The 24,758-nt window shown below is 66.3% G+C and overlaps 10 protein-coding genes across 10 annotated transcripts; 5 read left to right on the top strand and 5 right to left on the bottom strand.

Annotated features, from left to right (window-relative positions):
- The first annotated feature begins 93 nt into the window (after positions 1 to 93).
- FA09DRAFT_331472 (hypothetical protein) lies at positions 94 to 4,627 on the top strand. The gene is made up of 8 exons (XM_025743042.1): positions 94 to 406; positions 561 to 2,178; positions 2,247 to 2,825; positions 2,886 to 3,049; positions 3,111 to 3,739; positions 3,808 to 4,101; positions 4,152 to 4,198; positions 4,256 to 4,627. The coding sequence occupies exons 1-8, from the start codon at positions 164 to 166 to the stop codon at positions 4,423 to 4,425; spliced, it is 3,744 nt and encodes a 1,247-aa protein (XP_025596512.1). The 5' UTR covers positions 94 to 163; the 3' UTR covers positions 4,426 to 4,627.
- FA09DRAFT_344014 (hypothetical protein) lies at positions 4,478 to 5,956 on the bottom strand. The gene is made up of 4 exons (XM_025744629.1): positions 5,787 to 5,956; positions 5,493 to 5,730; positions 4,958 to 5,216; positions 4,478 to 4,888 (listed from the first exon to the last, which is right to left on the bottom strand). The coding sequence occupies exons 1-4, from the start codon at positions 5,789 to 5,791 to the stop codon at positions 4,638 to 4,640; spliced, it is 753 nt and encodes a 250-aa protein (XP_025596511.1). The 5' UTR covers positions 5,792 to 5,956; the 3' UTR covers positions 4,478 to 4,637.
- Positions 5,957 to 6,091: 135 nt separating this feature from the next.
- FA09DRAFT_96151 (hypothetical protein) lies at positions 6,092 to 8,000 on the top strand. Its single transcript, XM_025745920.1, has 3 exons — positions 6,092 to 6,225; positions 6,285 to 6,871; positions 6,959 to 8,000. Exons 1-3 carry the CDS (start codon positions 6,190 to 6,192, stop codon positions 7,623 to 7,625), a joined length of 1,290 nt encoding a protein of 429 aa, XP_025596510.1. The 5' UTR covers positions 6,092 to 6,189; the 3' UTR covers positions 7,626 to 8,000.
- FA09DRAFT_321385 (hypothetical protein) lies at positions 7,317 to 9,356 on the bottom strand. The gene is made up of 4 exons (XM_025741017.1): positions 9,104 to 9,356; positions 8,727 to 9,041; positions 8,353 to 8,662; positions 7,317 to 8,288 (listed from the first exon to the last, which is right to left on the bottom strand). Exons 1-4 carry the CDS (start codon positions 9,215 to 9,217, stop codon positions 7,777 to 7,779), a joined length of 1,251 nt encoding a protein of 416 aa, XP_025596509.1. The 5' UTR covers positions 9,218 to 9,356; the 3' UTR covers positions 7,317 to 7,776.
- A 386-nt stretch (positions 9,357 to 9,742) lies between these two features.
- On the top strand, positions 9,743 to 12,365 carry FA09DRAFT_321384 (hypothetical protein). The gene is made up of 9 exons (XM_025741016.1): positions 9,743 to 10,605; positions 10,663 to 11,019; positions 11,076 to 11,356; positions 11,415 to 11,425; positions 11,492 to 11,590; positions 11,665 to 11,750; positions 11,817 to 11,903; positions 11,963 to 12,193; positions 12,272 to 12,365. Exons 1-9 carry the CDS (start codon positions 9,816 to 9,818, stop codon positions 12,307 to 12,309), a joined length of 1,980 nt encoding a protein of 659 aa, XP_025596508.1. The 5' UTR covers positions 9,743 to 9,815; the 3' UTR covers positions 12,310 to 12,365.
- On the bottom strand, positions 12,307 to 14,520 carry FA09DRAFT_331468 (hypothetical protein). Its single transcript, XM_025743041.1, has 6 exons — positions 14,364 to 14,520; positions 13,899 to 14,176; positions 13,795 to 13,839; positions 12,897 to 13,730; positions 12,531 to 12,844; positions 12,307 to 12,473 (listed from the first exon to the last, which is right to left on the bottom strand). The coding sequence occupies exons 1-6, from the start codon at positions 14,495 to 14,497 to the stop codon at positions 12,444 to 12,446; spliced, it is 1,635 nt and encodes a 544-aa protein (XP_025596507.1). The 5' UTR covers positions 14,498 to 14,520; the 3' UTR covers positions 12,307 to 12,443.
- Positions 14,521 to 14,741: 221 nt separating this feature from the next.
- FA09DRAFT_321379 (hypothetical protein) lies at positions 14,742 to 15,974 on the top strand. The gene is made up of 3 exons (XM_025741015.1): positions 14,742 to 14,938; positions 15,308 to 15,641; positions 15,700 to 15,974. The coding sequence occupies exons 1-3, from the start codon at positions 14,782 to 14,784 to the stop codon at positions 15,845 to 15,847; spliced, it is 639 nt and encodes a 212-aa protein (XP_025596506.1). The 5' UTR covers positions 14,742 to 14,781; the 3' UTR covers positions 15,848 to 15,974.
- A 223-nt stretch (positions 15,975 to 16,197) lies between these two features.
- FA09DRAFT_300175 (hypothetical protein) lies at positions 16,198 to 18,475 on the bottom strand (the record flags this gene model as incomplete). Its single annotated transcript, XM_025740322.1, has 8 exons — positions 16,198 to 16,251; positions 16,313 to 16,840; positions 16,901 to 17,395; positions 17,450 to 17,637; positions 17,688 to 17,790; positions 17,847 to 17,882; positions 17,940 to 17,978; positions 18,317 to 18,475. 8 exons carry the CDS (start codon positions 18,473 to 18,475, stop codon positions 16,198 to 16,200), a joined length of 1,602 nt encoding a protein of 533 aa, XP_025596505.1.
- A 574-nt stretch (positions 18,476 to 19,049) lies between these two features.
- On the top strand, positions 19,050 to 20,671 carry FA09DRAFT_310962 (DNA glycosylase). Its single transcript, XM_025740651.1, has 5 exons — positions 19,050 to 19,689; positions 19,743 to 20,101; positions 20,155 to 20,205; positions 20,260 to 20,473; positions 20,532 to 20,671. Exons 1-5 carry the CDS (start codon positions 19,073 to 19,075, stop codon positions 20,623 to 20,625), a joined length of 1,335 nt encoding a protein of 444 aa, XP_025596504.1. The 5' UTR covers positions 19,050 to 19,072; the 3' UTR covers positions 20,626 to 20,671.
- On the bottom strand, positions 20,640 to 24,438 carry FA09DRAFT_331464 (HECT-domain-containing protein). Its single transcript, XM_025743040.1, has 5 exons — positions 23,765 to 24,438; positions 23,448 to 23,710; positions 21,179 to 23,395; positions 21,008 to 21,124; positions 20,640 to 20,957 (listed from the first exon to the last, which is right to left on the bottom strand). Exons 1-5 carry the CDS (start codon positions 24,150 to 24,152, stop codon positions 20,745 to 20,747), a joined length of 3,198 nt encoding a protein of 1,065 aa, XP_025596503.1. The 5' UTR covers positions 24,153 to 24,438; the 3' UTR covers positions 20,640 to 20,744.
- Between the last annotated feature and the right edge of the window lie 320 nt (positions 24,439 to 24,758).

Below are 24,758 nucleotides of genomic sequence, written 5' to 3'. Positions count from 1 at the left end.
TTACTGCCAAGCAGTTGTCACGTGCACAACGCGCTGCGCCCAGCCGCGCGGCGGCCGTGCAGCTGCGACGCGCCTCGGGCATGACTCCGCTCCCTTGCTGCGCCTGCCACACCACACACGTCTCTCTCACCTCCACCATCCCTCACCTATCAGCCGGCATCGCATGCCCGCAGCCACACTCGCCGCATCGGCAGGGCGCGACGCCCGCAGCGGCAGCAGCGGTAGTGCTGTGCGCAGCGTGGCATGTCCCTGCCTCAACGTGCAGCTCAGCCTCGTGCCGCCCGCCGCAACGGCAGCGTCTCGTCGCAGCAGCGGCGGCAGCGCCGCGGCAGCAGAGAGTACAGAGCAGCAAGAGACAGAGCAGCAGCAGGAGGAATGCGTGCTAGCTGAGCAGGACATACAGGTGGTGAGTGCTGCGCTCGACGCCGCGATGCGGTCCGGCACCGCTGCCTCCTGCGCGCTTCCGACTGCGCAATCTAGGCGCTGGCTGCAGCAGCAACGCCGGCACGCATGTGCTGTGCCTCTCCATTGGCGCGCCGCCGCTGACTCGCCTCGCGCAGCTCCTGCCGCAGCTGACGGCACGCGAGGGCCTGCCCGCAAGTGCGCCGCCCAGCGCGTCGGCAAGCAGCAGCCTCACCGCCGCTCCGCCCTCGGGCACCTCGCTGATGCTGCGCTGCCTCGGCTGCTCCACCTCCGTCTACGCTGTGCCGCGGCCCGCGCTGCCGGCACCGGCGCGCATCACAGGCTTCGCCATTGGGCGCAGCGAGAGTCCGCGGCCCGCCGCGCCCGCCGCCGCCGCCGCGCCGGCGCAGGCAGACGCCATTCTGCGGCCCGTCGACGGCGTCGTGCGCCTGTGCAGCGGCCTGCTCGACGAGGCAGGCATTGCAGCGGCACGCCAGGCGGCGGACTACTCGGCCGCGTTCGGCATGCGCGTCACCAGTCCGACAACCCCGCTGCCAGCAGGAGCAGCGCAGCTGCGCTCGCCAGCACGCAGCAGCGCCACTGCCGCCTCGTCACGCCTCGCAGTCACGCAGCCGTTTAGTCTGCCCGCCATGCCCTCCTCGCTGCTCATCTCGCCGCCCTCTTCTCCGGGCCCCGCGAGCAGTTCGAGTCTCAGCATTGCGCTCGAGGCGCGTGCGCTCGAGACGCTGCGGTCTGCGCGTGCACGCGCAGAGGCGGCAGTGTACGAGACGCTGGCGCGCGAGCGCGAGAAGCTCGCGGCGCTCGAGGCACACATTGTGCGCGACGCCGAGGCGCTGCTGGCGCGAGCGCGCCCCGAGGCGCGGGTGTCGACGCCGCGCGTCGCCTCGGGCGGCAACGGCAACGTCGGCGTGCTCATGACGCGCACCGCCAGCGGCGGCAGCGAGAAGAACAGCACGCCGCGCCGCGATGCCTATCGAGCCCGAGGCGTCAGTCCGCTGCCGGAGCCGCCGACACTCTCGAGCACGGCCTTTGAGCGGCGACGCACGCCGCTGACCGATGCCGCTGGTACCTCTGTGACAGCCTCTGGGTCCGTCGGCAGTCTGTCGCAGTCCGTCAGTGCGCTCTCTGCCTCCTTTGCCATGCGCGGCCGCGACGCGCCTCTCACGGCGTCGCCGTCGGACTGGATGACGAAGAAGCGGCTGCGCGAACGCTACCCGGAGGCAGACCACTCTGCGCTGACGAGTGCGGCGACGAGTGCAGCCACCAGCGCCGACACGTCTACCGCCAACTCGGAGGACGAAGACGATGAGCGGGGACGCGCACGTGGGAGGGAACGCACGGCGAGGGATCAGCAGGCTGCCGCTGCGCCGCCGACATTGCTGCGCAGCGAGAAGGCGGGTGCTTCAGTGCAGCTTATGCAGACGCCTGCTGCGGGTGATGGGCGAACCAGTCGAGGCGAGGCGTGGACGATCAACGATGCAGAGCGAGAACGGCCCTCTGCCAGTGCGCGCAAGGAGCGACGTCAAGAAGCCGCGCCGGAGCCTGCTGCTGCACCGCAGCCTTCAGCTCGCGCCACGCCGCTCTCACCACCCCTGAAGTCTGCGCGTAAGGACAAGGAACGTGTGGCCGAGTCGTCTGCGACATCTACCTCGCAGGCACCAGAGAAGAAAGTGGCGTTTGTGGAGACGCCAGTGGAGGTGGCGCCGCCGCCGGCAGTCGAGGAGCCGGCACCTGTCAATGCCGACGAGGGCAAGTGTGAGTGGCCCACCCGCCAAGCCAAGCATGCAGTGTTTGTGCATTCTGCTGATCCCCCTCCCGCCCAGCCGCGGTGTTTGACATCGACGAGGAGATCGAATTGGATGTCGATGACGGCGCCGCCGCACCATCGACTGTCTCGGTGGGCGAGCGGGCACTGGAGCTTGACGGCTCGCTCGACGCCGACGACGCCGACTCTCCCTCGCGCTCCAGCTCGCCCGAAGAGTTCAACGCACCAGCGAGCATGTCGGCCATGCATGCCGGCAGCTTCTCTGCGCTTGCTGCGGCGCGCCAGCTTGGCAGCAGCAGCGCTGCAACTGGCAGCGAGAAGCGCGAGCTCGAGGCAGACGAGCCGGAGTTTGATCCTGCCAGTCTCCGTCTGCAGCTCGACGGCAGTGTGGTGCTCGACACCGAAGCGCTGGCGGAGCGGCGCATCAGCAGCGGCGCAAAGCCGGCGCAGTCCCGGCTCGGCAAGACGCGCGAGGAGACGTCCATTGGCTTCCGTGTGGCCGTGGGCGAGGCAGAGGCGCGCCTCAATGGCCTCCTGGCGCCCAACGTGCCAAGTCACCGCGGGCTCGGCAGACATACGGCGCGCAAGTATGCGCTGGACGAGGAGGACGATGGCTGGGCGGCTTGGCAGACGAGAGGTGTGTGCACACGGAGTAGTCGCAGCTGCGCTCGTTGCTGACATGTCCTGCGCCGGTCAGTGCGCACCCCCTCGCCTGCGCCCGACGCGGCGCTGCCGCTGGCCCGCTCCATGCCCATCGGCATAGTCGTCTCGCCGCCGGGCGCCACGACGCCCGTGATGATGTCTGCCCGCGCGCCGGGCACCACGACGTTCCGCGACGAGACGAGCGGCTTTGACCTGGAGGTGCGCCGTGCTTGGCGTCATCACTTGCGGCGGCCGTCGTTGATCCTCCTTTCACCTGCAGCCCAAGACATCGCTGCCGTACCGCGAGAAACAGATGACGCCCTCGCTGCGTCAGGCTCTGCGCCGCCGCGACCTGGGCGTGGGCGCTGCTGCGCGCTCGCCGCTGCCCGTTGTGGTGGACGAGCCGGAGAGCACGTCGGGCGAGAGCCGAGGCACGCCTCAGCCTACTCCCAAGCTGGCCGTCTCCGCGCCCCGAGACGCCGCGGCCAGCGTGCAGCGCGGCTTTGAGCCCGACAAGAAGACCAGCGAGGCGCCGCCCGCCGCCACGACGGCGCGCACTGCCGCAAGCGCAGCCGCCGCTGCAGCACTGCTCCCTGCGGCACCTGCCTCTGCGCCCGCCTCCGGTTCAGGCACGTCGACGCCTCTGGGTGGGCGACGCTCGCCTCGCCCGCCTTACGTGGCGCCTCCGCCGCCGCCGTCGGCGTCGACGGTGCTGGTTGCCGATCCGAAGCAGCGGCCCGCGCCTCTGGCCCTCTTCGCTGGCCCGCCCGACGACGGCAAGGAGTATGAGGAGGACGAAGAGGAGGAGCTGTCGTGGGAGAAGGTGCTGCATTTCCAGCATCGCCTCGAACGACTCAAGATCAACCGCCGCACCGGCTGGCTGCACCATCGCGTGCGCGACCCAGAGTGGTAAGTGGCAGAGCACGCTGCATGGCGTGACATCACAGCCAGCTGAGCTTCGTGTTTTGCCCCATCAGCATCGCGGCGCATATGTACCGCATGGCCCTGCTCGCCATGCTGCAGCCTTCCGACTCGCTGGACATTGGGCGCTGCGTGCAGCTGGCGCTCGTGCACGACCTGGCCGAGGCGGAGGTGGGCGATCTGACGCCGCTGGACGGCGTGCCGGGCGAGGAGAAGCTGCGGCGGGAGCGCGAGGCGATGCAGTACCTCGTGCACGACCTGCTGGGCGGCAGCCGCGCGGCACTGCGCATCGAGGCGCTCTGGGAGGAGTATGAGCGCAGAGAGACGAAAGAGGCGCGCCTTGTCAAGGAGTGAGTTGTGCAGGCTAGCCCATGCCACATCAGTGCTGACGCCTCGGCAGCCTTGACCGCTTCGAGCTCTGTCTGCAGGCCGTGGAGTACGAGCGCTGTGAGTGGCACTTTCGGCAGTCCCTTGTCGCTGGCCCTGTGCTGAACCTCCTCTCAGCGGACAACATCACCGATCTGCAGCCCTTCTTCACGGGCAGCATTGCGCACATTCGCAACCCGCTCGTGCGCAGGTGGGCCGCGCAGCTGGCGCAGGAGCGCCAGCAGCTGTGGGCCGAGCGCGGCATGGGCTACGTGCAGCCTGAGGTGCGGGATCAGGGTGGCGCTTGATGAGCCCCAGCGTAGTCGACTCTTTCGAGAGGAGGAGCAAATGCAATCCTTGCTGGAGCTGCAAGGCTGTGCGTGCGGATGCGGTCGAGGTTGGCGACGTGAAAGGCGCGCCTGCAGCAGGAACGCAGCGCCACAGCAGCAGTGACCAGGCAGGAGAAGCGACAGCCGCACCAGTGAAGGGGGTATCGCGTTTGTCATTGTCTCCCTCCCTCTCACTTGCCGCTCACAAAGTCCCTGCTCAAGTCGACGCCCTCCAGATGCGTGTTCTGCACGCGCACCTTTCTTCCTTTGCCCCTTCCTCTGCCTCCCTTGCCGCCTCTAGCCGCAAGCGCCGCCTTTGCGCGCTTCTCCTCCGCCTCGGGGTCGATGTGCGTCTGGATCGTACGCAGTCCTTCGGCGGCCAGCTCGCGCGGCAGATCGACGGCATCGGGAATCGTCTGGGCGTGCCAGAGCGTCTTGAACTCTGCGGAGCGAGAAGAAGGGCATCAGCAAGGGAGCATGCCTACTCCTCCTCCTCCGCGCATGCACTCACCATCATCGACATTCCCCACTCCCTTCTCCTCGTTCCAGTACACCATCTTTGCCGTGCCGTCCTGCTTCCGCAGCACGAGCACTTCGCGCTCCATGCCCTTGCCCGCCCACTCTTCGATCACCTGCCGCGCCAAAGGGTAGCTCTCGCGCAGCTCCGCCAGCTTCATCCCCGCGGCGTTGGGCGCGCCGGGCCGCGAGGAGACGGCGCGTGAACGCAGAAGAGTGAGCAGCTCGGAGGGCGACTTGACGTCGAAGTCCGGCTGAGCAGGGCTGGGATTAGCGAGGCAGCGGCGGGGAGGCGCAGATGCGCCCGGACGACAGAGGCGAGAGACAGGCAAGGCGAGGCACAGGCGAGGCGAGGCACAGGTGAGGCGGAAGGACACGCCGGAGACTCTGCCTGACGCCGATCCCTCCTCGACCCCCCTGCGCCTGCGCCTTGCACTTCGCTCTCCTGATGCCCTCCTCGCTCGCTGTTCTCGCACAGATAGTTGCCCTCTTGCTCGCCTTGCCTCCCTCAGCCTCTCTGCCGCACTCACGCGATAGCTCCACAGGCCCGTCTTTTCGCCGCGCTCCACTCTCTCATGCGCCTCCAGTCTCCTCCTCGTCTCGTCGTTCTCATCGAGCAGGAACTCGAGCGAGTTGCGGATCGCAAAGTCCTCGAGGCGCACGGGGTTCTTCTCGGCCTTGAGTGCCTCGAGTGCGAGGATGAGGCGCGTGGTGGAAGTGGCGCCGCTGCCGGTGAGGGAGGGCTGCGAGTAGATTTGCGAGGAACGACTGGCGGAAGGGGGTGAGCGGTGCGAAGAGGGTGTGAGAGGCGGCAAGGCACGCACCTCATGGCTGCAGAGATGCGGGAGCGGCGCTGGCAGAAGACGCAAGCAGCGCAGACGGCAGCCGCGAGTGCCAGGTGCGAGGCCGGTGGAGCGAGCAGAGCGCCGAAAGGAGAGGCTGCAGATGGCGGTGTGGAAGCAAGGCGCTGCTGGAGCGGGCGGCGGTGGTGGTTGGGAAGCAGGCCGCTGCCGTTGCTGTGGCTGCGTCTAGCCTCGCCTCGCCGCATGCGCCTGGCGCTCGAGCCACCGCCACGTCTTGTTGCCGCCTTGTCCTCGTTCGCGTCTCGCAGCGCGCCGCTGCTCGCTTCCCGACGTCCACCTCCGCCGCCGCGGCGTGCTCAAGCCATCTCTCAGGCCCACGTCTGCCACGTCTCGCACCGGCAATCATCGCGCCTTTGCAGCCACCATGGCGGCGTCTCCCAGGCTGACGCTGCAGCAGCAGGTGCGTGGCGAGTCTGCTCGCCCTTGCGGTGTGCGTCGCTCACCTGGCCGCCGCATCAGGCATTCCGCTCTCTTCTGCTCGCCTATCACATCCGTGCCGCATCCGCCGACTTCCATGCCGCGCACCTCACCTCCACTCTCTCGCCGCTTTCCTACAAGCCTGGCGGCGCCGCGCTCTTCGCCTGGACGCACCTGAAGCGCGCCTTTCTGCCCACCTACAGCATCCTGCGCGGGCCGAGCCACGCAAGGGGCGTCGGCGCAACTCGCCCTCAAGCGGCGCCGCTCACTGCCGACTCGCACGCTGCCGTCAAGGCGCTACAGGAGGCCATCCAGGCGCGTGTCAGCGACGCACGCTTGCACATCACAGGGCCGCATCGGCGAGACATCACCGCGGCCCGGCCACTCTCGCTGCTCCTCATCCACCCACTCGCCTCGCACTCGCCCGAGGCAGCCTTGCCGGGCACTGCATCTGATGCGGCATGGCACGCTCGTGGCGCGATGCAGCAGATGCTCTTGGAGGAGCGCTTGTTGCTCACGACGCCCGGCGCCGCCAAGGAGTCTTCAACACCACAGGAAACGAGGCAAGCGGCGCACGGCTACGTGCCCCTCTTCTTGCCCGACGCCGCCCGCACGCCCGTTGATCTGCAGTACGTGTCCCTTTGGCCATTGCTCCGCCCTCCACTCCGCCCTTCGTCTTCCTCGCCATCCGCTCACCTCAAACCTCGAACTCGCAGTGCGACCACCTGTCTCTCCCCCGGCGCCGCACAGCTCCTCCTCACAGGCGACGCGCGCTTTGCGCGCTTCCTGACGGATCTTGCCGAGGAGGGATTCGGCATGCGGTTGGATGCTCATGGGCTTTGGACGCGTCCTGGGCTGGGCTCATCACGAGCCGAGACGCGCGCCGTAGGAGGCATGGGCTCGTCTGGCGTGCCAACGGGAATGCAGATGCGTAGCTTCCTAGAAGATGCGCAGCCAGAGGAAGCAGCAGAACGACATGCTTCTGCCCTCTCTCCTGCGCCTGACGCATTGAGAATGGCGGAGCCACCGAGCACACGGGAGCCTCAAGAAGAAGGAGCAGAAGCGTCGGCAGACGCAGCGCTCGAAGCTCGACGCGAGCGGAATCGCGCCATGGGCTTGCCACCAGACTTTGACAGCGGACTCGGCCTCGATTCTCCGTCCGACGCTTCCTCGTCGCAAGATCCGCCATCAGCCAGTGGCACCACCCCGCCGCAAGCAGAGCTGATGGCGAAGCAGGACAAGCCACGCGAGGATCTGTACCATCCATCTTGGCGGCGTCTCTGTGCGGAGGCAGACGAGGAGATGATCCTGGACACGCTCGGGCTGGCTTATCTGCCGCCTGAGGCCAGAGTGTCGAGGGCACAGGCTGGGCGCGATGGATGATCCAATGACATTGGGCTCCCTCCTTGCCCGCTGTGGACGTAGCAGCAAGAGGCCATTGGGAGCGCTCTCATGTGCGACGCCCTGACTCTCCACTCCTCTTCTCGCTCCCTCGTCTCGAACCCACAGAGAAGGCACGTGGCGCGGACCTCTCTCACCCGCTCCGTCCCATCTGCCAGCTCCCAGCTGCCGCTCTCAGCTCGAGGTGCCGCCGACGAGGATGGCGAAGTTCTAGTAGCGCATGCGCGGCAGCGGAGAGGCAGGAGGCGAGAGAGGCGATGTGATGCGTCAGCGAATGAGCCTCACGTGCGTATGACATGCCCGGGCGACTGTGCCAGCGCAGCAACGCCTCACAGGACGTCTCTCGGCCTCTCCAACTCACATTCAGTGCCTTGCCCTGATGCACCTCCTCCTTCTTCCACACCTTGCCATCCCACTCCTTTCCCTTCTTCAAGCTCTTCAGCACCCGCTCCTTGCGCGTGCACAGCCAGCGCGTCAGGCGCTTGCTGTCGTCTTGCCGCTCCACGTCCCAGCCGCACGAGCCGAGGATGGCGGTGAGCCGCTCGTGCGTCAGGTAGCGCGAGTTGGAGACGCATGCGCGAGGAAGGACGAGATAGAGGCGACCGGAGGGCTTGAGGTAGGAATGCGCGTGCAGGAGCATGCGACCTGGCAGAAAAGGTGAGCATTTGCGGCTCTAGATCCGCGACCATCAAGGCAGCATGGCACTCACCGCGTTCCCGCAGGTCGCCGACAAAGTTGACCACCAGACTCAGCGCCACCACATCATACTTGCCTCTCCATCTTCCCTCCATCTCCATCTCTTCCCTCTCCTCCTCCTCTTCCTTCTCTGCATGCTTGAGCAGGAAGGCCTGCTCGGCCTGCAGCGCCTGCTCCTCGTCCATGTCGGGCGCCGGGAACTGGAAGAAGTCGGCGCGGATCACGCGTGCGGAACGTGGGTTGAGGTCGATGGGCGTGTCGGAGACCCAGGGGAACTTGGCGTACGCAGTGCCGGCGATGGCGCCGACGTCGAGAATGCGGCACTGCAAGCACGTCAGCCGCCTGGGGTCAGCCCGGGACGAGAGTGCACGTCGCCGGCGAACTCACCTCCTCGGTGCCGCGCACCTTGGCCAGCGTCTCGGCGAGCCATTTCCCCGTCTCGCCGCCCTTCTGCTTATCGCCGCCGCGGATGCTGGCATCCTGGTATGCCTTCAGCCCACCCAGCGCCTCCTGCTCCGCTGCGATCTCGGCGCGCCGAGCGGCAGTCGTGGCGGATGCATGTGCCTCCTTCTCCAGCGCATGGTAGCGCGCAATGGCCAGTGCGCCCATGCTACGTCCCTCGGAGGAGGCGGACTTGGAGGCCTTCTTGGCCGCGGCCTCGACGTCGACTGCGCCTGCTTTGCGGTTCTTGGCACCGCCACGCTGAAGACCAATGCAGATGGTAAGCGGGGGCCGCTGCGCAAGGAGAGACAAGAGAGACGCACCTTGCCGCGCGGCCGCACCAGCTTGCCCTTCTTGGCGGTGCCTGCGGCGCTGCCCTCGACTGCCTCGTCGGCGGCAACATCCATGGCCACCTCATCGGGCTTGGGCGACGACATGGCGGAAGAGAACAGAAGCTCGGTGCTTGGGGACAAGTGCGAGGGCGATGCGAAGAGGCGAAGTAGGCAGACGTGAGGTGCTCCAAGCGTGCGTCGAGGTGCGCAGAGAATGCAAGGAGAGAGACAGACGACGAGGGAGTGCGAGGGTGAGAAGCGAGGAGCGAAGGGCGCGAATTCAGCGAGCGGAGGCCGCCGCACTTTTTGACGGCTTCCCGCACGAGACACGGCAGCGGCGAGCGGAGAGGGCGCTGCTCCCACGCTGTCATCACGTGCGCTCGGCCTGGCCGCCTTGCCTTTGGCCTGCAGCTGCGACGCCGGACTGCGCTGTCAGAAGCAGCAGCAGACTGTGACCGTGACTGCAGCTGTGTGCGTTGCCGAGTCGACGGCCGCGAGAGTGCGTGAGAGGTGGGCAAGCTGGCGGCGCGGCGGCGCGTGCTGCGCCCAACGGCCGCGACGCGGTCCGTGCATGCTCGCTGCGCTGCAGCCACGCCCCTGGAAGGGCACCCCGCTCCTTGCCTCGAATCCACCACCTCCGTCCCACGTCTTCTCCGCCAGCTCTGCGCTCGGCCCTCGCGCTGCCACTCTTCTGCGCGGCAGTATGGCCACCTTCCAGCCGCTCTCCACCGGCTCCGACCGCTGGGCGCCCGACGATGCCGCGCCCTCCTCCTCGCGTCCGCGCGGCGGCCTCGGCCTCGGCGCGGGCGCAAGCAGCAGCCATGCTGCGCTGCTGCGGTCTCCGCCACTCTCGCCCAGACGACACGCCCAGCCTCTCTCCGGGCTTGCGCTGCCTCCGCCGCGCTCCCTGCACTCCGCTCTCGGCGCCGCAGCAGGACCCAGCGCTCGTCTGCGCGACCCTACGGCGCGCGCTGCACCGGCGCACGCGCGGCCACGCCAGCCTGCGCCGCGCCAGGGTGCCTGGGCATGGCTCACCAACGTGCTGCCCAATCCCTCTGCTGCAGCAGACGAGGATGAGCACACCTCCCTGCTCGGCGGCGGGCCCCGTCTGCGCACCGGCCCTGGTCTGCGTCGTACGCATCTGCCACGCGAGCCCAGCTCCACTGGCCTCGCTTCAGCCGCCGGTCCACGACCACGTTGGAAGGATGCCTTTCGTCCCGAAGCACGCACCGTGGAGCGCTGGCTCGACTCCTTCTGGCGCCGCTGGCTCGTGTTGGCCGTGGCGCCAAGTCTGGTCGTGTGGGCGTGGTGCGCCATGCCGTTCCCAAAGACGGATCCGTACGACAAGAATGCGCCGTGGTGCGATCCCGATAGCTCCTCGCCCGACGCACCTTGGTGCAGGACACCGACACATGGCGAATATGGCTCCTCGACCACAGACGCAAACTTCTGGTTCTTCCTCTTCTTCTACTATGGCATCTACGTTGCGGTCGGTGCGTAGCTCCTCACCATGCCCCTTGGTGCCGCAGGCTGACCTGATTCGGCTTCAGCGCTCATCTACATCACACAACTCTTCTCGCTCTACCGCCTCAACTGGTGGCCCGCCGCGCTGGGTGCCAAGACGTCGTACGCCATGTTCTGGCTGCTCTCTCTCGCCTCGGGCTACACGCTGCACTCTCTGCGCCTCGACTCGCTCGGCACGCGCCGGCCGGGCAGCTGGCTGCCGGGCTGGGGACACGAGGGTCATCGCGGTGATAACGACAACGACGACGTGCAGTGGCAGCGCAAGACGCTCTGGGTCGGCCTGGCGTTTGCTACGATGGCCATGCCTGCGTTTGTCTGTCTTGCTGGCTTGAGAAGAAGCGGGCGACAGAACTACCGCCATAGCTTGACGCACACGCAGAAAAGTGAGTGGCTGTCCGATTGCTCTCTCCAGGTTTGACGCCTGATGTCCTTCATGCAGCGTTCCTGGAGCGTCAACTCGCGCGTCGCATCCCGGCGTCATACACGCGCTTCCTCTGGTTCAGCGGCACGATCGGGCTGGCCTTGGTGGCGCTGCTCGCGGGCCAAGGCTATGCGAGCGTCTATCTCTCGACGCTGCCGCACACGGGCCTCGACGGCACGGCCTACGTCATGTTCTGGACGATCAACGTCAATGTCCTCATGCTGCTGTCGCAGTGGATCCTGGAGGAGAGAGTGCGGAGCAGAGCATTGCAGTTTTGCTTCAGGTACTACTATTTCATGGTGAGGTGCGCCGGCTGCACGAGGCACTGCTGGCTTTGCTGACGTCTCTTCGCGGCAGGTCTACTTCATGTGCGCGCCTCCTCGCCGCGCCGGTTACTCGCTGGCCCTTCCATCTGACTCTCATCGCGCACCCAGCTTCTACCGCAACCTCTTTGCGCGTCTGCGCTCCTTCGACCAGTTTGCCCTCGTGCAGCTCATGAGCTCCTTCTGGGTCTGCATCTGGTATCCCTTCAGGTGCGTGTGGGCAGCATGCATCAAGGACGCGCTCGAGGCATGTGCTCACTCTCCTCGCACACGCACACACACAGCATGACGAGTCTCTGTCATCGAGTCGTACAATATTTCAACCCGGACCCCAAGTCGTGGGAGGAGTACGTCGAGGGCGTCGGCATTGGTGCGTGCCGCGCTTCTCCGACATCACACGGCCCTGTCCGCCCAAGCTGACCTGCACCGCCGCCAGCATTCTACCTGCGCAACCTGGCGCAGAACACCACCATGCTCGCCTTTCTCGGCTGGGTCTCGATTCTGCACTTCGGCAAGAACCAGCGTGCGTGCCATCATCGCTTCTCCGCTTCCTTCTGCACTGCTCATTCGCTCCTCTTGCAGACCTATACCCCTTCTTCGCCTTCGACGACGCGCGCGATCCCTACAACTACCAGCTTACCATTCTCGGCTCGCTCGCCATCTGGGCGTCGGAGCTCTCCAGCTCCTGGGTGGCGCGCACGCTCTGCCTGCTCTGCTTCGACGTCGACGTCACCAACCTCGGCCTCGACGAGATGCGCGCGCATCCCGAGCTCGTCACGAGCGTCGTGTGGACGAGCGTGCATGTGCTGCAAGGTGAGTAGCGAGAGGCAGAAGGCCAACCTCGGAGCTCCGAGTAGAATGCTGATGCTGCACACGCGTCTCTGCGCACAGACTGCCTGCTCTTCCTCATCAAGCTCAACTTCCGCTAGCCACCTGCTTCCCCCGTCACACGCCATGTAGAACCCTTACTCTCAACTGATACCCTATCACGTCGTCGCGCGCCTGCGTGTGCTCGAGATGCTGCATTTGCGAGTCATCCTCTACGATGCGCATGCTCTGCTTTCTAGTTGTTGTAGTCGTACTTCTTGTAGAACTGCGGGCCAGCGAGGTCAGCACATGCGAAGCAACGCCCCTCGGCTCTCCCGCTCACCGTCTCGCTGTCGGTATCTACCTGTCCCGCCTTCGCGCCTCGCTTGACATTGCCGCTCTCTCTCTCCGTCTTGATGCGCAGCTCGCGATCCGCACGCAGCCACGCCAGCGCCGTCGGCAGCAGTGTGCCGCGCTCGCCCTCGGAGAGCGCATCGGCATCGCTGCCGCTCTCGTCCAGCACGGGCAGCGCATCTTGACAGACGCCGTCGGCGCGCGGAGGCCAGGTGATGGGCATGGACGAGGTGGTGCGGCCCATTTGCATGTGCAGAATGTGCGTCGGGAACGAGGAGAGGCCGTCGAAGATGTGCGTCGCGTCTGGAGGGCAGTGTCAGTCTGGCTATGATGCCATGCCAGTCGAGTGACTCACAGATGATGGTGGCGCCTCTCTCCTCCGTCTCGCTCCTCAAGAACTTGAGCAGGTCCGCGCGCACCTGCACGTCGAGATCGACCGTGACTTCGTCGAGGAGCAGCACGTCCCACTCCTCCATCAAGCCCATCGTCAGCTGCACGCGTCTGCGTTCACCGTCGCTGATCTGATGCATGCGCCACGAGATGTCGACGTCCAGAATGTCGAGCAGGCGATCACGACGCGCCTTGTGTCGGAAGCCCCCGACTGAGTCGAGAAAGTGCGAGACGCGAATGTCGCCGCGAACCACGGGGTTCATGGCCCACTCCGTGCCGAGATAGACGATGCCGCGCGGCGCATCGTGGAAGACATCCTTGCCGTACACGCGCACGTGCGCATCCCGTCCAGGCAGACGCTTGCCAGCCAGCAGACGCAGCAACGTAGACTTGCCAGCGCCGTTTGCGCCAATCAGGAGGCAGCGCGAGCCGCGCGAGAGGGAGAGGTTGCAGTCGACCAGCGCCGGCTCTCGCTCTTGCGTGAATGCAAACGTCAGGTCCTTGACATCGACAGCCCGCTCTGCGGATGCCAGCTGCGTCACGTCTGCAGGCTGCTTTGCGCCGTTTTGAGAGGCAGACCAGTTCCAGTAGCCCGAGCCGGCAGCTTGGATCTCGGGACCGAGCTTCTCGGCGGCGAGAATGGCCGCGGCACCCCAGCTGCCCGCTGAAGAGGCATCGGCCTCGGACACCAGCGTGATCAGCGCCCGTCCGGCGGACGTGATGAAGCCTTCAGAAACGCCGCGCTCAACCAGCGCAAGGAGCGGGTCGTAGAAATTGTTGACGTTCAGGAACACGACGGCTATGAGGCAGTGACTGGCCTGAGCACCGCGAGGAACAGAGAGCGATGCTACGGCGCCACTCACGCTTTCGTTGGATGCCAAGCTGCGTCCAGGTGATCATCTCAAACGCTAAGCGCGCACACCAAGTCAGCCTCTCCCTCGTGCGCATGCTCGCCCGCGCGACTCACCCTCCTCGAAGCTGCCGTACCCGCCGGGCAGCACCAAGAACGCATCGCTCTCGTTGGCCATGCGCAGCTTGCGTGCATGCATGTCGGGCACGAGCACGGTGGTGAGGCGCTGCGTGCCTTCGGTGCCGTTGTCGAGCTGCATCGGGCCGGCGCCCTCTGCTGAGCCGGTGCCCGCTGCGGCGTTGGGCCCGCGAGTGGGCGCCTTCACCATGATGCGCGGCAGCACGCCGAGTGCGGCGCCGCCCGAGGAGAGCGTGGCGGAGCAGACGGCGCCCATGCTGGTGCGGGCGCGCGTCAGCGGCGTGCGTGCAAGGCGTCAAATGCGGCTACTCGGGCTACTGGCCAGGCGGAGGCGCTCGCACGTTGGAGCGCAAGCCATGAAGCGCCATAGCTGCCGCTACGGCCACGCATGCCCAGCACTCTCTCTCGCACCCGCCCGGTGCCCCGCCTGCCCGGCTGACTCACAGGCCGCGCTCGCCGCCGCCGTACACGAGGCGTCGTTGTTGTTGAGCCAGCGCCGTGCCGACATCGCGCGCCGCAGCCAGATACTCGGGCGCGCTGCCGGGTGCCGAGCCGCAGAAGACGGCGAAGGACTGCATCGTGGTGGGTGTCCGGGTCAGGGTGGTGGTGGTGTGAAGCGAAGGACAGGCCATGGGCGGGGTTGCCCTTGTGGAGGCACGTTCAGTCCTTCGAGTCAGGTCAGCGGGCGTGGGAGCAGCAAGCCTCGCGGCCCGCCGCGGCATCCGCGGAAGACGCCCCGCTTACCTAAGTCGAGTCGCGCTCCAAAAGTTGGCCCCTCGAGCGGGGCTGAGAATTTGCGGCACTGCCACGCTCCTCTGCCTGCCTCTCCTCCACCAGCCTCCTCACCCTCATCCTCAGCACCATGGGCGGCAAGAAGCTCACCACCAAGACGGTCAAGCGCAAGGGCGCACCCACGCACCCGGGCAGCCGCCGCGCCGCACAGCTGGAGCGCTGCCACCTGCGCGAGACGCGCCTGGCGCAGGGCAAGGGCGTCGCCGGCCGCAAGCGCGGCGCAAAGGGTCAGTGCCGGGCCGACGAGAGGAGGAGAAGTGGCGCTTGCTGCAGTATGGCATTGTGGAGAGGTGCGCTGCTGCATGAGGCAGACGCCGGCCTCGTGCACTGTGAGGCACGCTCCTGGCCTGCTGGCAAGTTCTGCTGTCGGGCGCGGACGAGGGCACACTGCAAGCTGGCCGGGCGTGGCGCAAAGATTGCTGCGGTGCTCCAGCGGTGATGGCGCGAGATTCGTTCAGCGCGCTCTCGTCTGCCCTCGCCCACGAGCAGACGCGACGACGCCACGAAGGCGCTGTGCTGTCCTCCAGCTGGACTGGCGACGCTTCCTGGCCCCTCTGCTCTCTTCTCTCCGCCATTGCTGACGCTTCAAATCACAGTCGACAAGCTGCTCTCCATCATCCTCCTCCTCCCCTCGGAGTGGTCCTGCATCCCCGATCTTCCCGCCTTCCACTCCTTCCTCCAATCCTCCTTCCTGCCCCGACACGCTGCCGAGCTCTCCGAGATCGAGTCTCAACGACGAGCGGGCCGCCCACCAAGCGCGCGCGAAGTGGCGCTGCGTGCGCAGGCAGAGAAGGAGCAGCAGGACTACGAGACGGGCATGGAGGTGCCAGACCTGCTGAGCGAGGTCAACGTGCGGCTGCTGCGCGAGTGGGAGGGAGATGAGCGGCAGCTGAGCCTGTTCCGGATGCGGCGCATCAGTGGAAAGTTCCAGTGAGTGAACCTGCGCTGCGAGAGCGCGAAGAGAGGCTGATGAACCTGTGGTCTGCAGACAGCAGTACGACATGGTGCAGAAGGGCCAGCACAAGGAGCTGGAGCTGGAGGATGCACGCAACGCAGCGGGCGCCAGCAGCAGTAGCAGCAAGACTGCCGCAACACCGGCGGCAGCTCCGGCGGCTCCGGACGCCATGGTCCTCTGAGCCTCTTCCACACGTCCGCAGCTCGTTCTCGACTCTTCAGGGTACAATGTCACGCTCCTCATTCCAACATCAGCACGCGTGGGCCGAGCCGCGTGCTCGTGGTGCGACTGAGGAGATGGTGAAGGCGAAAATACAGACGTCGAGCGGCGGGCCTGGGCGCGTTGGCCGCGTCTCGTCCTGCCTCCTTCCTGCTCGCAGTGCGCCAGAGCAAGCAGTAGGTAAGAGTAGCCATTGCTCGCATGTCGGGCCTTTGCCAGCGGCGGCATCATTATCGCGAGCACATGTCTTTGTAAGAGGAGAGGAGAGGAGAAGCGAGATTTGCTACGAGTCTCTTGTCGTTTCGTGCTCTCTCATGCGGCACCCAGGCCGCCGCGCTGTGCACTGACCATCGCCAGTCTGCGCACCTGAGCATCGACAGAAGGCGTCAGCCGAAGGCTCTTGCTTCTGCGCGTACGCGTCACTCACCTGCTCCATGGAGATGGCGCCACTCTTGAGCGCCAGCGTACTGCCATCGTCGCCGGCGACCTGCATCGCCGCGCCGTCGTCCGAGTATGCCACCGGCAGGCTGGCCGCCTCTCTAGCCTCTTCCACCTCCTCTTCGTCCTCGTCGTCCATCGCGTCCGCCCGTCGTCCCCGCGCCGACGAGTGCGGCGATGCGCTGCGGTACGCCGATGCGTCTCGTGGCGCTTGGAAGGCGGATGATTGAGGCGATCCGAATGCGCTCGAAGAGAGGACGGGAGAGGCATTGGCGGAAGCTGACGCGCTGCCGCCGCCGAAACTCATGCCAGGAGAGGCGCTGAAGGCACTAAAGTCGCTCACTACCTTGCGGCTGCCACTGGCGCCGCCCGAACTGCGACGCCGCTCGGCGGTGCTGCCACTGCCTGACGCGGCGGGAGGAGAGAATCGCGGATGCGCGTACGGCGTGAAGGGCTTGTAGCTCGACGAGATGGAGCGCTCTCGCAGATACTTGGCGGAAAGGCGCGAGCCGACGACCTATGATGCAAAGTCCCTGTCAGCTCAGCGCAGTCCCGTTTCACACACCTTGCTACGCACCTTCTTCAGCAGTGGCCGCGCAGCTGCCAAGTCGCGCGCCTGCGTCCAGACCTCAATGTTGTGTTTGCTTTCGGCGCTCTCATTGTAGATGCTCTCGACGATGAGATGCTTCGTCGTCTCTCTCCGCAGCGTCAGGCTCTCGAACAGATCGCGCGTCACCGAGTCCATGACGTCGCGCTCGTTGTTCTCCAGACTCATGTCTGCGATGCGCTGTGCTACTTGGTCACCGACCTCGCGGTGCAGGCGGTCGAGTGACATGCACTCCGCTGCGGCACCGATGATGACGGGCGTAAGGAGCGAGGCAGTCGTGAGCGGCAGCAGCTGGCCGCCAGTGAGCCGCACGAGGCCCTGGTAGAAGTCGGCGGCTTGCTGGTAGCCGCTGAGCGCCGGCTCGCAGGCGACCATGAAGAGCGGAATGCCGGCAGCTGCCATGCCACGAGCCAGGCGCAGCGGGTCTTCGCCGTCTGGCGAGCCAAGATGGAAGCCATCGCCGTACTGCCGCCGCACAGATCAGCACGGCTTCTCGCAGGCGAACACGCATAGACTCACCTCGCCGATGCCGTGCGGCGGCGCATCTGCAATGAGCACAGCCAGACGTGTGGCACTCTGGCGCCACTCCAAGTCGCACGCAGCTTTCAGCGCCGCCGTGACTGCCTCGGGGCCATCGCCTCCGCCCGATGCGTACAGCGTGCTGAGGTTCTGCTTGATCACCTCAACGGACGTCGTGAAGCCGCCGACTGCATCGAGGGTCAGTAGAGGCGCAGTAGAGGCGGAAAACAGTACGCACACGTCTTGACGATATACGTGTGGTCTTGCGGCGGGTGGTCGCGGTAGGCGACGAGAGCAATGCGCAGCGCACCGGGCGACGAGAGCTGTTCTGAGCGGATGATCTGCAGGGCACGGGAGTGAGCGGACAGCAGCAAAGTAAGGCGCCAAAGACACGCACGTTCTCGCAGATCGTCTCGATGTTGCGCGTTGCGGACTGCAGGCGAGAGGTGAGCCAGGCGCAGAGCGTGCTGAGGCGTCGCAGCGAACTCACGGCAATGTAGCTGCCCATCGAGCCGGTCGCGTCCATGATCTGCAGCAGCACAAGCATCAGTACAGCTCCGAAGGCGGTGCTCTGCAGCGAGCCTGTCATCTCAAGCCAGGCCCAATGCGGCAGCAGTCCCACTGACAGCTCCCGCGGCAGTGCATCATGCGCAGTGCACGGCAGGGTGTCGTGTGCGCCGAAGCAGCTCCTTGGGCGCCTGAGGGCGCCTGAGGCAAACTCTGAAGCTCGTGTGTCGCACTCGCTACCGGACACGTCGCCCGCTCTGCTGTAGACGACGTGCCCAGCGCTTCTGCCCAAGCCTGACGGAAGCTCATCTGCCGCAAGTTCCCTTGCATCTCTGCTCCCGCCTCCTTCGCCGCACTCACGAAGACCAAGTCGAGTTGCCGCTCGTCCTCATCGAGCCAGAAAGCCGCCGCGCCACTGCATCCTGCCTGCTGCTGTTGCTGCTGCGCCTCAGCCTCGAGCTGCGCCTGCTGCTGCGCTGCTGCGTCGCTGTTCAGGTGCGCCGCTGCGGCGCCGAACATGCTGCGGCGCGATGCGAGGTCAGCGCACGGAAGAGGCGAGCCTGGCAGGGGTGGTGAGGACGCACCCGTAGACTCCACGGCTGGATCTCATGCCGGCGAGAGCGCAGGCGGCGCTGCTGAGGGAGAAAGGAACACGAAGAGGCGCCTCCACACGGAGAAGCGCAGCTAGCAGACGAGCTGCTGCTGCTGTCTGGGTCGCTCGGACAAGCGCGAGGCAGCGACAAAGTTGGAGGTGTGTCTCAGCTGGCGAAACGTGTGAGGTGCCAGGACGAAGCTGCTGTGTTCTAAGGCGGGCTGAGGAGATGGAGAGGGAGATGAAGTGAGGAGCGCTGCGCGCGGCGCGGCGCAGATCAGCGCACGCTGTGCCAGCGCAGGGTGCAGGCGCAGCAGCAGCAAGCCGGGCAGGCCGCCTGTGTGTGGCTTTCGAAAGTGACGCCTTTGTGCATCGCGCGCGCGCAATACAACCACGCTAGCGCCGTTTGTAGTCGTGGGGCGTGTGGGAACAGCTGGCGGTGGAGCAACAGCCTTGGCCGGCCTTCGCACAGCCGCAGCCGAGCTTCTCTCCTCTCCTCCAGCAACATCCTCGCATCCGCAACCATGCCGCGTGTCCCGTCAGCCTCCAGCAGCGCACGGCACAGCGCCGCTCTACCGGCGCCGCCGTCGCGCCGCAGCTCGCGCCTCGTCTCCAGTCTCGGGCCTGGCTCCAAGCCGAGCGCCAGCAGAGGCGCCGTCAAGAGCGAGGGCGGCGTGAAGGCGGAGCCCGCCGACGCAGCAGCAGCAGCGCCGACAGCTGCGCAACTCAACGTCGCCGAGCCATTCGTCAAGGCCGAGCCATCCGAGACTCCTCTCGACGCCTTGCCACTGGCACACGACCCCGCCCGCGCCTCCGCCGCGCATGCCGCACTCGCATCCGGCTCCTCTCTGGCCGCACTACTCGACGATCCCTCTTCCCCCGCACTACGACAAGCCGCGTCGCGCCTCAAGGCCGCCTCACAGCGCGCTGAGGCATTGCATGGCCTGCCACCATTGCTGCCGGCCGAGGAAGTGCGGCTGCGCACGCATATCCTGCGCCCTGCTCTGCCGTACGACTTTGGTGCCGCGCGGGCACATCTGGAAGAGGCAGATCCGCGCTTCCGGATCCTCTTCCATCAGGCCGACTTTCGCAAGTATCTCGCCAACGGCAATGAAGGGCCGGAGAACCTGAATCTGTTCAAGTACGTCTGGTGCCTCACGCTGCCGCCGCTTCGACTGACCTCTGCATGTCTAGGTCGCTCGCCACCTCCATCCTGGGGCAGCAGATCTCCTGGAAAGCCGCGCGTGCCATCTGTCTCAAGTTCCTGGCGCTCTTCGACGCATCCACACTCGATGCGGCACCAGCAGCGCCCGCATCAGCCGACGAAGAAGATCCGGTCGCCGCTCTGCCCTTCCCTACGCCCTTGCAAGTGCTAGCACTGCCTGAAGGCGCTGTCCGAAGCGCGGGCGTCTCGTCAGCCAAGGAGAAGGCACTGAGGGACATCGCACATCGCTTCGCGGATGGCAGGCTGGACGCACGGAGATTGTCGACTGCTACGACTGAGGCGGCGTGGGAGGAGATGATCTCGGCGCGAGGCGTGGGGCCGTGGACTGGTGAGTCTTGCTCGGGCCTGCCGTTGCAGCCGCGAGGCTGATCCTGAGGGCAGTGCAAATGATTCTGATGCTGGCGCTGCGCATGCCCGACATTTTGCCCGTCGGTACGTGCCCGCCGCATCGTGTACCTGCTACGTGTGCTGACACTGCGAGCACAGGCGACGTGGGCGTGCAGAACGGCATGCTCAAGTTTTTCCTTGCTCCGGCGACTGGACCTGTCATTCCAGCGCATCGACGACGACCACTGGGCGCTGGAGAGGCAGAGACACCGCCGGCGAGTGCCCGTGGCACGCCGGCTTTGCCGAGTGGCATGCGGCCCGAGATGCTGCGGGCACGTCTGGCCAAGAAGGGCAAGAAGGGCGCAGCGCTCGAGTGAGTGCTGGCGGCAAGACGAGACGATGCGCGGCTGACCGGCCCTGGCTTCGCACAGGCCGGACGAGATGGAGCGCCTCACCGAGTCCTGGCGGCCCTTCCGCAGCCTGGCGTGCCTTCTGATGTGGCCCATCGCCGACGTCCTCGTTTGAGCTGCTTGGAGCAGCACGGAGAGCATGCATGTATTGGCAGCGCAGGTATGACAGATTGAAGATTAGTGCTGATGAGAGGGAAGGCGTGGAGAGTGAAGATTGCGCAGGCCTGCGCAGTCTCAAGAGAGGTCGAAGCCAGCATTGCTGTTGATGGCGTACAGCAGCTTCTCGCGCGTCTGGGCCACCGACGTGTAGCGCGGCAGCTTGAGCAGGTTGACGCACGTCGATGCGGTGGGCAGACGCGTGTCGTCGTTGCCGGCTTGCCGGATGCCGAACTTGGGCCGCAGCTCGGAGAAGCCGAGGAGCGGAGGCGAGGGACAGGAAGTGACGAACTGCGAAGTGTGTGAGCGGCGGAGAGAAGGATGCGAAGAGGAGCACTCACCTTGAGCATCGCGCGCCGCTCGTTGGGCGTGAAGCTGTGCAGCGCGGCCCAGAAGTGCTCGATTGCCTCGTCCTTGTCGTCGTACCCGCCGAGCTCTGTGTTGGCGCGCAGGTCCGTCTGCAGAGCGACACGTCAGCTTAAGCAGAGCGCGGCCACGCCATCACCACACACCAGGTCAATAGGCTCCTCCGTGCCGCACACGAGCACCTTGAGCTCATCCACATCGAGAATGCGTAGCCAGCGCGGGTCGATGATGTCCGAGAGACCGCTGAAAAAGGCGTCGCACTGGCGCGCGATCTGGCCTGTCAGGCGCCAGTGGCTGACGCGGTAGATGTAGCTGAGGCGGTTCTCGCGCGTCACGGGAATGTTGGAGCCGCCGGGGATCAGATCGTGGCTGGTGACGTGGCCCAGCTCGTCGGACTGCACGGTGAAGTTGAGCGCCAGGTCCGCCTCCACATCTCCGTCGTAGTTCTTCAGGTACAGCAGGCCGCGATACATGACGGGGTCGAGGCTGTCCAGACTGGCCAGGTCGTCGAGGTAGCCCTGCCGGCCGAGCCACTTGGACAGGAAGAAGCGCGCAAACTTGATGTCGACGAGAATGCCCATGTACAGCGCCTTGCCGAGCACGCGGCCGAGGAACTGGTACCACTCCAGCTGCTCCGGCTCGCGCGCATAGGCGTGCGGGTTCGGGTACAGCTCCTGCTGCTCCGTCGCCAGCCAGAGACCGCGGTTAGTGTCGAATGCCTGCGTGATGAGCGACGTGAGGAACTCCTTGAAGAGGCCGCCGCCGTCGATGCCCGCCTCGACGTTGCCCCAGTCGTCGATGAACTCGATGAGCACGCGGTCTTTGAGCGCCGCGCCGAGCGGGTTGAGCGCCAGGAAGCCGTCGTGCGCCACCTCGCTGCGGCGGATGCGCACCGTGCGCGTGTGCCGCACGCGCAGGCCCGCGCGCTTGCGCCGCTCGTGGTCGCGGTAGATGAATTGCCGGAAGATCTCAACGCGCAGCTCGAAGGGAATGGTGAAGGGAATGTTGTTGAGCACGCCGAGGCGCGGACTGAGGAACGCCAGCTGGCGTGCGTTGAGGTTCGAGCCGGACTCTTGCGTTCGTCGCAGTGCCTGTAGTCGGGACGAGACCGGCAGAATCTCGTCGTCCTCGTCGAACTCATCCTGCATCTCCCAGTCGTCCTCCGTTGGCGCGGCGTTGTTCAGCGGCTCCGCCAGCTCGTCCTCCTCCAGCATCACCGTCTGAATGAAGCTGTTGAGATCCATCTCCGACGTCATGAGCCAGTGACCCTCGGGCGCGAAACGCTTGCGCGCATCACGGGCGTGGATCTGCCGCAGCAGGTTCGTGAAGAGGCTGCGCAGCTCAATGCGCGTCAGGCGGAAGTTCGGCACGCGCGTCGAGAGGTCGGGCAGGCCGGACGAGCCCTCGAGCCAGTAGAGTGAGAAGGACATGGTGCGCAGCAGCGCGCTGAACGTGACGATCTCGTCGAGCGTCAGCGGGTTGCGGCTGGGACTGCTGGAGCTTGAACCGGGCGCGCTGGCAGGCGGCCGGAACTCGTCATCGCCGAGCGTAAGCAGCACTCGCGAGTAGAGCTCGACGAGCAGCAGCAGTGGGCCCCATCCCTCGGCCAGCTCGGCACTGTCCATTGTGGCTACTGCCGCGCGTGCGCCGCCGGCGCCACCATGCCCGGCTTGTCCGATCGCCTTGGCCAGGGGCCCGCCCCGCACCCAGCCGCGCCACAGCTCGCGCACGAGGCCGTTCGGCGGGCCGGGGCCAAAGAGCGTTGCGGAGAATACGCGGTCGCGCGCCGATGCCGGCCATGCCTCGAGCGTCGAGACGAGGAAGCGAGTGAGGGCTGGCCGAGACGAGGAGAACTTTGTCGATGCCGTCATCAGCGCACTGAGGTGCGATGGCGCCACGAGGCCCGAGAGACGCTTGTGCGTAGCTACATCAGTGACAGTGCGTGAGGAAGACGCCTGCTCGAGATGCACGTCCGGCACGGCCGTCGAGCCTGCCGTGCCCTCGAGCGCGCCCTCGAAGGTCGAGCGCGGCAGCGCATCTTGCATCTTGGAGAGCGTGTCGAGGTATGTCGAGAGCTCGTTGGCGTTCTTGAGCTGCGGCACGCGACGTGCCGAGAGCGCAATGAGGTTCGCCAGCAGATATGGCGTAGACGGCACGGGATCGATGCAGCGCAGCACGTCCAGCAGTGGCAAGTCTGCCGCCAGGCGCGCAAGGCTCGGCAGAGGTACCCGTGCGGGCAGATGCGGCACTGCGAGAATGTGCAAGACGAAGGCCTGCAGCGCGCCGGGCACTTTGAGCGTGATCGGCACGAGGGCGAGGTCGATGGTCGGCTGCAGCGTTGGCGAGGCCTTGCGATCGACCGGCTGCACGCAGAGTCAGCAAGAGACCAGGGTGCCAGCCCTAGTCTGGACTCACGAAGCTGACAAGGTGCGCGTGCAGCGCCGGGTATAGCGAGGCGCACACCAAGGACTGTGCGAACTGCACAGCGAAGTCTGCCTGTCCGCCAGCTGCAGCAGGGTCGCACAGGCGCAGCAGCAGCGAGAGCGCCGCGAGCGACTCGGCGTTCCGCTCTGCACTCGGCGTGGCGCTGCCAAGTCTCGCGAGCAAGCACCGCACTGCCAGCGACACAAGCGTGCGCCACGAAGAGGCATGCGGTGATGCATACAGAGTGAAGAGCGCTGCTGACTGCTGTCAGCGCCGCTCGCAGCTGCGCCTCCACGTCGGCCACTCACCGTCGTCGATCTGCATCGTCTGACTCCATACGCGCAGCAGCTGGCCCTCCTCTGGCGCGCCTCTTGTCGCACAGAGCAGTCTGAGCCAGCGTACGTGTGCTACTTGGCGGTCCTCCGACTCGCTCGGCTCTGCGCTATGCCGCAGCACGACCTGCTGCTGCGCCACAAAGTCCTTCACCCGCTGCGCCCTGATCCTCCGCGCCTCGGTCCGCCCGCGCCACACGGCCTGCACACGGGTAGCGGAGCGGGCGCGGTCGCGCTCAGCCTGGCGCAGTGCCCGCTCGGCGCGCGCAGAGGCGGCTAGCTGGGCGGCAGAGGCGCCACGCGGCCCGCCGAGGTTGATGGTGCGCGTGCGCGCGGCACCGGTGAAGTTGTACTCGGCGTTCATGGCGCGTGGCAGCGGAGTGGCCGCGCAATAGCTGCGAAAGGTGCTGCTGTCGATAGATCTGAAGAGCGTCTAGAGGTGGCGAGATCTGAAGTCGGTGCGGGGCGTGATGGGAGAGAGGAAGCGGGCGAGAGGGTGTGAGGTGGAGGGGCGACGCGAAGGGTGCAGCACGCGCAGCGAGCAGCCGCGATAGAAGCGCGGTGAGGCGACTGGTGCTGGTTGAGGTGAGTGTGTCTGTCAGTGTCGGAGAGAAGGAGTGAGGAGGCGAAGAGGGTGTGGTGGTTGGCATCTGGCGTTCGAGATTTATCGCTGCCACTCACGCGCCCAGCCCTTAGATGGCGTCAGCTCCACCTGGCCGCGTCAGCGCTGCGCGTCGAGGCGACTTCTCGAGCCGCGGCTCGCTGTGCAGCCCAGCCACAGTGCCGTGCCCATCCACCGGCGTCTGCAGCCACTCAGGCACTGAGACTCGGCCGTAAGGTAGCTGTCGCCCTCACTCTGATTGCGAGCTATTCCCACTCGTCAATACTGCGAGAACGGCGGGAGCAGCCCAGTCGAGAAGGGAGGACGAAGACCGTGGGAGCGCAGAGCCAGGCACGCGTGGGAACAGCA

This window comes from Tilletiopsis washingtonensis (genome assembly GCF_003144115.1).
Source record: "Tilletiopsis washingtonensis strain MCA 4186 unplaced genomic scaffold FA09scaffold_18, whole genome shotgun sequence".
In the NCBI taxonomy this organism is placed as follows: Eukaryota; Fungi; Basidiomycota; class Exobasidiomycetes; order Entylomatales; genus Tilletiopsis; species Tilletiopsis washingtonensis.
The sequence above is the reverse complement of the archived record's forward strand: the minus strand, read 5'-3'. Positions and strand labels throughout refer to the sequence as shown.